The following is a 10,848-nucleotide window of genomic DNA, read 5'->3' on the forward strand; positions in this document are numbered from 1 at the left end:
AATAATATTCTAATAATTAGGTGTCCCCCCGGATCGGTGTGGGATTTTGGGGATGATCATGTATTAAGTTATGTAATCCCCCCTCATTCCCCCGCACAAAAATAAATAAATATAAATAAATAAATAAATAAAATAATAAAATAAATAAATAAAAGTAATAACTGCATGCCTCAGCACATAGGTAGGTCCTCATTAGCAGTGCGACTGTTGTACTTGTTGACCTCTTACTTTGTCAAAGGATCTTAAGCAAGCAGTTGTATGTAATCTTGCTTTTCAACTAGACTAGTAGTCGGCAATCTGTGGCTCGCGAGCCACATGCGGCTCTTTGGTCTAGACCATAATAATTTCAAGGGCAGAAAATTGCTCTCAAATTTCTGCTTTTCAGTGCTGGACAGAGAAGAGACGCTCTTCTCCTCTATGTAGAACTGAACAGATGTCATGCACTAGATTCTCATCAGGTAAATTTGCTGAAGCCTATAGGACCTGCAAAAAAATGAGACCAGGCCTACAAGACATTTATAAGAAAAGACCATCCCCATTTTGCCATGAAAGCAAGTCTTACCTGTGATGGAGTTATCCTTCCTTTTTTTACTTCAGATGAATTTTCACTTAATTTTCCTGCTTTGTAACTTGAGCTGCATTTGTAGCATGTCCATCTTGTTTGCCCTTCAATTTCTATGGTGCACTCTTTGTTTTGCAGACAAAATGAGTGATACAAATGGCCACAGCTGCAAAATGAAGGCAACCAATTGCACCTTCCATTATTACAAAACTCATAAACATAAGCTATGTTGGAGTGTTCATAAATGATAAAGATTTCTGATATGCTGAAATGCACTCTTGGTTGTATTGGTTAAGAAACAAGAAGGGGAATAAAGTTATTGTTGTCTTCTCTTTTTGAAATCCAGACTCACATATTTGTATACTTAAGCTGTTAGTAAGAACAAAATCACAGTTCTCTGACTACAAACCACCTGAGGAATAAGCTAAACTTCTGTTCATTTCTCAAACTATGAAATATTTTTAGACAGTTTGGAAAAACGTCAATTGGGGGAAATCATCTAATCTAATAAAAGAGAAGCATGCAAATTGACCATACCTCCGCTACACCCACCAGCCACACCCAGCAGCCAATCAGGAGTGAATATGCAAATTAACCCAACTAAGATGGTGGTGGCCATGAAGCTGGAGCGAGCAGGAGGCTTGGGGTGCCTCCGGCAATGGAGGAAGCCAAGTTTCCCGCCTGCCCTGCTGGCCCTGGGCTTCGCTCAAGGCTAGAAAGTTTCAATTATAGAAGATAAATAAATCCCAGATACCTGCTTCCAGCCCGCAGCTGTGACCAGCCTGAAAATGGCCATTAGCTCCTCACCCAGGCTGGCCAGGCACCCCAGTCGGGCCCCCCACCCTGAAGGGGCTGTGGCCAGCCTGCAAACAGCCATCAGCCCCTCACCCAGGCTAGCCAAACCCCCATGGGGTGAGGGTCCCCACTGGGGGGCTTGGCCAGCCTGCAAACAGCCATCAGCCCCTCACCCAGGCTGGCCATACCTCCATGGGGTGAGGGTCCCCACTGGGGGGCTTGACCAGTCTGCAAACAGTCATCAGCCCCTCACCCAGGCTGGCCAGGCACCCCAGCAGGACCCCCACCCTGATCCGGGATACCCTTTAGGGCAAACCAGCTGGCCCCACCCGTGCACCAGGCCTCTATCCTATATAATAAAAGGGTAATATGCAAATTGACCCTAACAGCAGAACGACTGGGAATGACTGGTCACTATGACACACACTGACCACCAGGGGGCAGACACTCAATGCAGAAGCTGTCCCCTGGTGGTCAGTGTGCTCCCACAGGGGGAGTTCTGCTCAGCCACAAGCCAGGCTGACGGCTGCCAGCACAGTGGTGGTGGCAGGAGCCTCTCCTGTCTCCTCAGCAGTGCTAAGGATGTCCGATTGCAGCTTAGGCTTGCTCCCTGCTGGCAAGTGGACATCCCCCAAGGGCTCCCGGGCTGCCAGAGGCATGTCTGACTGCCAGTTTAGGCCCGATCCCCCGGGGAGCGGGCCTAAGCCAGCAAGTGGACATCCCCCGAGGGGTCCCAGACTGCGAGAAGGCACAGGCTGGGCTGAGGGACCCCCCCGAGTGCACAAATTTTTGTGCACCGGGCCTCTAGTCCTATGTAATAAAACCCTAATATGCAAATCAACTGAATGGCAGAACGAGCAGTCGCTATGCTGTGCACTGACCACCAGGGGGCAGATGCTCAATGCAGGAGCTGCCCCCTGGTGGTCGGTGTGCTCCCACAGGGGGAGCGCCGCTCAGCCAGAAGCCAGGCTCATGGCTGGCAAGTGCAGAGGCGGTGGCGGGAGCCTCTCCCACTTCTCCTGCAGGCAGGCGGTAAGGAGCGAGGGGTACTGGACTGCGAGAGCCCGGGACTGTGAGAGAGATGTCTGACTGTCGGCTTAGGTCCGATCCTCCCAGGGATCGGGCCTAAGCTGGCAGGCAAACATCCCCCAAGGAGTCCCAGACTGCAAGAAGGCGCAGTCTGGGCGGAGAGACCTCCCCCCCGCCACCTCCCCGAGTGCACGAATTTCGTGCACTGGGCCTCTACTTATTATATAAGTAGCTTACATAATAACATGAGTTGTCTGCCTCATCAAATTCAAGACAAAAGCAGTGATTTGATTAAGCATTAACAAGAATGTCAGTGCTACAGTAAATTCTTACCCTCTTCCTATGAAGAAATCCCCCATTGATTACATTAAATTAACAAATGAACCTCCTGACATGATGTTGAGTATAACTCTCAGGCATCTTCACTGATTCCCCCTCATTTCCCAAACCTGTATGCTGGACTGCCATAGAAGTCAATCCTTTTCTCTTCTGTAGTCTTTACAGTCTTTCTCTTTCTATATAAAATATTTCTCTTCTCTATAAAACCTTCGCTCCTTTAGTGATTCCTTCCAGTTCCATAACTTTCAAATACCACCCACATGCTGATAACTGCCCAGACTTCTCTCCTAAACCCCACCCATCTTTCTCCTCAAGAATTCTACATTGAATATTAATGGACTTAAATTTAACATGGCCAAAATTCTTGATTTTCACCACATACCACCCCCACTCCATGCTCTCATCTAACCTTCCACATCTCAATAAATGGCAACTACATTCTTCCAGTTTCTCAGGCCAAAATCTTTGGAGTCATCCTTGACTAGTCTCTTTCTCTCACACCTCACATCCAATCTAGAAAGATTTGTTACCAAATCTTCTCAGCTCTATCTTCAGAATATATCCAGAATCCGACCACGTTTTACCTCATAATTACTACGTTGGGCCCTCTCTCACTTGGATTACTGCAGTAGCCTAACTGGTCATTCTACTTTCACCCTTGCCTTTCTAAAGACCATTCTCAACACAAAGTGATCCTTAAGACATAGGTCAGATAATGTTAATCCTATCCTCAGTGGCTTTTCATCTCAGAGTAAAAGTTTAATTCTTTATAATGATGCACTTCCTACATGATTTTGCCTCTATTCCTCCTCTGAAGTCATCTCTTACCATCTTTCCTTTCCTTCTCTCTGCTCAGGCAGCACTCCCCTACTCATTCACTACTCCTTAAATCTGTCCAGACCGCTCTTGCCTTCAGGCTCTGCACTTGCTGACCCTCTGCCTCAGGTATTCTCCTCTGACATTGCACAGCCACTTCATGTCTCTGATCAGATGTCACTTAAATAGTGAGACTTTCCCTAATGACTTTATAAATTAGTAGCTCCAAACATTCTCTTTCTTCTATATCACGTTTTATTTTATTCACAGTCATTATTAATTATATTTTTATTAATAATTTTAAATTGTCTGTCATAAGTCACCTTAACAGTGAGGCTTTCCATGCTTACCCATATAAAATATATTTTCTCCCCAAGCTCTTTGTATCTCACTTAACATGTTTTATTTTTTCCCATAGTAGTCACTATCTGACATTTCTGCCCTTGACACTGGAATGTAAACTCCATGAGAGCAGATCCTTTGTTTCATTGATACTGCACCCTAACCCCTAGAACAGTACCTACCATACAGTAGGTGCTCAATAAATATTTGTTGAATGGGCTCTTTGTGTGCTGAGAACTACTTCCCTTTCCTATCACCACATCTACCAATCTTCCTGTACCTATAAAGTAGTAGCTAACACTTATATAGTGCTTACTATATATGTCACCATGATGCAAATGTCTTAAGTGAATTATCTCATTTAATCGTCACAAAACCCTTGGAAATAGTATCATTATTATTCCAATTTACAGATGAGAAAACTAAGATGTAAAGAGATTAAATTACTTGTCAAAGTCTCACAGATAGTAAGTAGAAAAATTAGGATTTGAAGTCAAGAAGTTTGGCTACAGAGTTTATCTCATATCGCCTCTATCCACATATTCTAGGTGAGCTGTCTTTACTCCTGAGATCAAACCTTTAACTTTTATACTAAATTTCTTCTCTCTTTGTACTACAGCTTTAAATATCATTTATATGCTGTCAGTTTCTAAATTTATATTTCCAGGACATGTCTTGAGGATTCTGACTAGAAAAACTGTCTACCTGACATCCCTACTTGGATGTCTACTATTCATCTCAAATCTAACATCTCCAGGACAAAACTCTTGATTTCTCCAGTTCCTCACACCTGTTCTTTCTCATCTTAGACAATGGTACCCTGTTCATCCAATTGCTCAGGCAACTCACACTCCATATCTAATACATCAGCAAGTTAGCTCTACCCTTAAGATATATTCTGAACCTTCATTTCTACCTCTCTCATTCTGCTCAAATATCACTTCCTTAGAGATGCTTTTCCTCATTATGGTGTCTTAAAATAGCACTCTTACCCTGAACACTTCATCCTTCCATCCCCTTACCTGTACTTTATTTTTCCCCATAGCTCTTATTACGCTACATTTATTTATTGCCTGACCACCCTAACACCCATTCCTTCTGACTCCCACACAGTATGGAAGGTCTACAAGAGCAAGAACATTGTCTTGTTTTGTTCACTGCTAGAATGATCGACTGGGGCTGTGTACCCACAGGTATTCTTGCCTGGTAATAACATACTTGTACACACACACACCATACATTGGAACATTTCCTTCTCTCTCACCTAAAGACAATAATTTCATCAGCCATTTCTTGGCGTCTCTTATACTGCTGCAGACATATAGAGCAGTAATCCTGTTTGGGATTCAGTCCTTTGGTGATGGAAGCTCTCAGGTTACACAGTGACCAGTGGAGATCTTGGTTTAGAAGGCTAGTAGTTGTTTCCAGCAGGGTCTAGGAAAGGCCAAAACAAAAGACAAACAAATAAAAAAGTGGTTTATAAAATGAAAGACACAGAGGGGATGAATAGAAAATATCAGTTGTTTTGTTTTCAACCACAAACAACTGAAATTAAAATATACTATAAATGTATAAAATTAAATAAGCATTAAAAACTCCAAATTAAGTGGTTAACTAAATTCTCAAAATAATTATTAAAAAGCTGTTACTAGTTTCTAATGAGAAATGTATGCTTGGCCATTCTATGACTTAATTCAGTACTGATGGCTTTTGAATGACTAGATAAACCCAAATCTATTTTATTACATGTATAAAAAAGTTCTCTCTAAATGACTTGAAGTGTTGTAACAAGTAACGAAAATATCCCTGATTTTTAAAAATGTTTTACTGATTTTTAGAGCAAGAGGAAGGGAGAAGGAAAGAAAGAAACATTGATGAGAGAAGAACATCATTGATCGGCTACCTCCTGCATGCCCCACAATGGGGACCAAGCCCACAACCTAGACATGTGTCCTGACCAGGAATCGAACCAGTGACCTCTTGGTTCCTGGGTCAATGCTCAACCGCTGAGACACACCAGCCGGACTTCCTGATTTTTTAAAAATAGAAACTGCATTCATGGCAATATTTCAAATAACCTTTCACTGGAAAAGCTAATGGCCATTACTCAGTTTACATCTCCCTTGTGCAGAGAGATCACATTTTCCTGATCAGCACTTACAGGTCATTTGAAACTGCTCAAAACTGTGACATCTGTCATTAAAGTCACATGAAGACATTTTCACACTACCACATTAAATCATTTTTATGGTTCTATGTGCTTATAAAGTATTGCATTCACATTACATTTAATTCTCAACATTCATATATGTAATATCATTTAGATGTACAGTTGGGGAAAATATACCATCCTCCTTGCTACTGAGCCTAGCCCTTTAACTGCATCTGTAATGTAGAACTTTCAGTTCTGATGGTCCAAGCATAGAACTAAATGTCATTCTTTCCAATCAACCCCATCCTTTCCTCCTCTTCCAAAGTTCCCAACAATATTCTGCCTCGCACTCAGCTTTCCTTCTGCTGACATGCACTCTGTGCCTGCAGGGGTGTCAGCAAAACTGCAGTTCTTACGGCACCCTAAGAAAAGCTCTGTCACCCAATGCTTCTTTTTCTTCTCTCTAATTACTAAAAAAAGCAGAAATTGTATCTACCATGCCCAAAATGGCACTTTTCCTAGGTGGCTTCATGAGTTACTTTGAAGTATATTAAGAAAAAAATCTGTTCCTCACCTGGCTCCAACTGAGAATTTAAGCTACAGGCAGTTTTGAGTTAAGGGAGAACTAATGGCCATTTTTGGTTAGTGGCAATTATCTGCTTCAGGATATTTATAAGAAGACTCTTTAATTTTATTTTGTAATTTTCTAAATTCATGCTGACCCTTCCCTTTCATGGGTTATGTCTTTGCATCCAATTATTTTTCCAGAAAGTTTTTCATATTTTTGATTTCTGCCAATAAATCAAAACAATAAAATGAATCCAAATTTGATGCATTTCCACATTCCGGAATGTATGTTTGTGTATAAAATATATATATTAATTAATTAAGGTCAAGAGAAGTTTAACATTTTTTTAAACTATACATTTTAATCTATTGAACTTCCACTAAATAGATGGTAATTTTTAAAGGAAAAGTATAGGTGCAGAGAAAAAGAAATAGCTTCTTTCCACCATAGACAGGCTTAGAAACAGAAAGTAGCTTACCTGTTCATAGTTAAAGGTGTCCAACATTCCCAGAATAAGTCCCTGGATTTCTCCAAGTTTTCCTTTTCCATAAACTGGATCCTAATTTTTAAAAAAGTTGCAAAAAATTATAATTCTGTTCTTTAAACAGAACTTTAAAATACAAGTTATCTGAAAAAGCCAATTATCCTTAAGTATTTTGTAAAAAAATATATTTTATTGATTTCAGAGAGGAAGGGAGAGGGAGAGAGAGATAGAAACATCAGTGATGAGAGAGAAGCATTAACCGGCTGCCTCCTGCACACCCCACATTGGGGATCAAATCCACAACCCAGGTATGTGCCCTGACTGGGAATCGAACTGTGACCTCCTGGTTCATAGGTCAACACTCAACCACTGAGCCATGCCAGCCAGGCCTTAAGAATTTTTCTATAGTCACAAAATATTCTTCCATGAATCTTCCACTGGAAATGCACATTGGTCTCCCTCTGGCCATCACAGATATTTTTGAAAAATAAATAAAATTTAAATGACCCAAGCCTCTTGCTTAACAACCTTCTTTGCAAGTCTAATTAAATTTCACTGTGGTTTTATTTCTGCAAGAAGCTTCCTCTCATTCTCCATATTAAAAACCACCTCTCCTTTAAGCTCTTATTTATCTGCTACATCAATATCAATGTACTCACGAATACTCAGAATCTATCTTAACAATTCCTCCTGCTACCCACATTTGGCCACCTCTTAGCTCAAACCAACTAAATTGCTTTAGGTTAGGAGACAACACTTCAATTTAGGAGATCGGTTTATGGATCCAAAGAGCAGCTTTCAGTTTTTCAAAGCTTTTAAGAAATAAAGCCACTACTAATAAACAACAGATACCCAGACACCCAATCTTCCCCCCACTGCTTTTCGTAAGAGGTTTGCAAAGTAACTTGCTAATTAAATACAATTTGGAAAACACTAAAGTGTACAAAGATAAAAAAATAAAATCCAACTACCCAGAGACAAACAATTTGATATTTTGATGTATATTCTTTCAGTCTTATTTCTGAGGAGGGAGAAAAAGGGAGAGAGAAAGAAATGTATTTCTTAGTGTACAAAATTTAAGTATTTCACATTTTACTTTTTTTTTTTTTTTTTTTACTAAGTAGTATATTGTGAGCAGTTTCCTGTATCATCAAATATTTCATAATAATTACAGAGTATGAATTATGTGAAAATACTGTTATTCAACCATTCTCTGTTGTTGGACATTCAAGTCCCCCTCCACCCCCACTCCTCACCCCCATATCCTACCCACCATTATCAAATGCTAGTGGCTGCAAATTTTGGTCTGAATCACCTTCTTCAGAGTAGATTTCTAGAGAGGGAATTTCTGACTCAAAGAGCATTTTTTATGGGAACTGATATAAACTGCCTAATTGGTCTTCAAAACGTTGTATTATGCAATTTTATCTCCATCAGCATATTTGTGCACTCATTTTTCTTCACCTTTGGCTAGGGTGGGAATTATAATAAAATGCTTTGCTAATAAATGAGTATATCAAGCCTATTATTTCACTCAAGTATGAGGTTATGTATGACATAAATGACTTCATGCTAATAGGGGAATCCAACTAAATAGTAATGATAAAAGTAGCTATTTATTAAGTGGCTACCATATGCAAATACAGTGCTAAGTACTTACTATATACCATCACTAAATCCCTTCCAGATCATTTATAAATGAAGAAATTCAGGTTCAGAGAGGTTAAGTAAAAGTCTTTAAGATCACAAAACTATTAAGCAGATAAGCTGAGATTTGAATCTTGGTACTTCATGGTTAATTAAAACTATGCTTTTAATTAACACACAGTACTGGTCTCCCAAGTGTGGATACATAAACTAATAAACTAGTGTTTGCCAGACAACAGGGTAACGGATATGGATAACTAAATGATAAGCCAATGTTTGCTGGAAAATATGGGTAACATTTCTGGTTACTTCTTAGGGAGTAGGGGTTCTTAAATCTTGGTGCAGTAAGAGTAACTGAGTTCAGATGTTAAGACAGAACAAAGACAAAAGTAGTAAAGCAGGAAAACTTAGAAGAAAGGTCCAGAAATGTAAGAAGAAACTTTGCCTTCCTGCCCTCGCACAACATAGTCTTAGGATATGCGTCTTTTTCTCTTCCAGCTCTGATGATGGCTCTTGAGGATTGGGTAGTTGAGTTTCTAAGACCAGTTTTCAGTATTTTAGTTGTTCTAGAGCAGCACAAGATAGTCTACCACAGATTCCTGGTCCCTGATGCCGAGGGAGATATGGAAGGTAGAGAATAACTCTACATTTGTGTGTTAACGAACAAGTTTACAAGCATGGGCTTGAGTGGGTCACTTCAGCTCAGTGGGGAAATTTTCTGTTTCACAGCTGGAGATTGTACCACTAAGCTAAAGATACCTTTCAAACATGTGCAGACCATTTACAGAAGGCAAGACTATAGCTATTTCAGACTAACTCGCCACTAGAAAATCAATTCAGGTCATATACCTACCAGACAAATTTTTCTTCTAATTTTCTTTGCATAAAAATAGACCCATGCTAAAGCTTCCCAAGTTAGTATGCTTTTCATCAAGCTCTTAATAAATACACTTATTCCTCAAAGTATCAATAGTTTAATATCTTATTATAAAAAACCTATTATAATATCTACTGTAATATGTATATCTAGCACTAATATAATTCTAATACAGAAAAGCTCTGTCATTTTTTATGACAAGGGTGGCTTAGACAACAGAGGTCTTTAAAAGGTTAAATTTTGGTAAAAATAAGAAATCTTTATAGGTCATGTCTATATTTATATCAGTGCATTTCACTTTAATATGCATAATTTAAAGGCAAAATCATGAAAATTACCTCATGCTGGGACAACATATAAATTATAGAATGCAAAAGAGAGCTCAAGGCTTAATGCACAGCATGTACACAATCCACTGGCTTTTCAAATTATTTTCCAAAGATGTCAGCTAGATTCTTCGGCAATGAGTAACTACTGAGGTTTTTCTTTAACTTTTTTGTAAACTATAAAAGAAGAGCAGACTTGGGTACTTCACATAAACTTGTTTTTTAAAAGCACATTAGAAAAAGATGTGATGATCACTTTTTCCCTATTGTTTTTAGTACCCATTGTATCATGTATATGGTTTGTTTTAAAATAAAAACATTTTGCTAATAAAGCACTACTTTAAAATATGAATAATGTCCTCAGCAGGTTAGCATATGAATCATTTGTTTGCTTTAACCCCCTCAGTAAGAGAGCCATTAAGAGGTTGTCACAGCCAGGAACCACTTTTGCCACAGAGGGAAGATCAATAAAAGCAAGCAGTGAAGACAGAACGTGTATAGCATAAATATGGTTCCTTAAAAACACTCGCTACTTTATCATCTAATGTTCATGAAAGAAATCTGAATAAGTCAGGTGCCAGGCATCAGTTTGAATAAATATTTAAAGGTCAAGAAGATCTTTGAGAACCTATCATGTGAACATCTTTCTGAAAAATACTGTGCATATGTGAGTAACTGTGCATCTAAATAACAGTCACTCCCTATTTCTCCCCAGGGCACAGTGAGGAGGATATGAAAAACATGCCTGATGTAAGGTACAGAGGAAAGATCTAACATTGGGAGTTAGAAGACCAAGGTTAATGTTCTAGCTGTTCCCACTTAATAACTGAGTAAACTAAGTCAAGTTATGTAATCTTTCTGAATAGCACTTTCCTCATGAGAAACATGGAGGATAACTGCAACTTCCCCAG

General features: G+C 39.5%; 1 protein-coding gene across 13 annotated transcripts in view; it reads right to left on the bottom strand.

Annotated features, from left to right (window-relative positions):
- The window catches only part of VPS8 (VPS8, CORVET complex subunit), a 237,940-nt gene that overhangs the window by 48,601 nt on the left and 178,491 nt on the right, over positions 1-10,848 (bottom strand). For 11 of the 13 annotated variants that reach the window (XR_002828228.1, XM_023750602.1, XM_023750605.1 and 8 more), the window contains 3 exons: positions 7,082-7,162; positions 5,148-5,317; positions 563-728 (listed from right to left, as the gene is read on the bottom strand). Coding sequence is in view for 10 of the 13 variants with exons in the window: in XM_023750602.1 (XP_023606370.1) it covers positions 563-728; positions 5,148-5,317; positions 7,082-7,162 (417 nt within the window). In the remaining 3 variants the exon portion in view is untranslated. The remainder of the gene's footprint in view (positions 1-562; positions 729-5,147; positions 5,318-7,081; positions 7,163-10,848) is intronic. The other 2 variants (XR_002828231.1, XR_002828230.1) reach the window with 1 other exon arrangement.

This window comes from Myotis lucifugus, unplaced genomic scaffold, assembly GCF_000147115.1.
Source record: "Myotis lucifugus unplaced genomic scaffold, Myoluc2.0 scaffold_14, whole genome shotgun sequence".
Lineage (NCBI taxonomy): Eukaryota > Metazoa > Chordata > Mammalia > Chiroptera > Vespertilionidae > Myotis > Myotis lucifugus.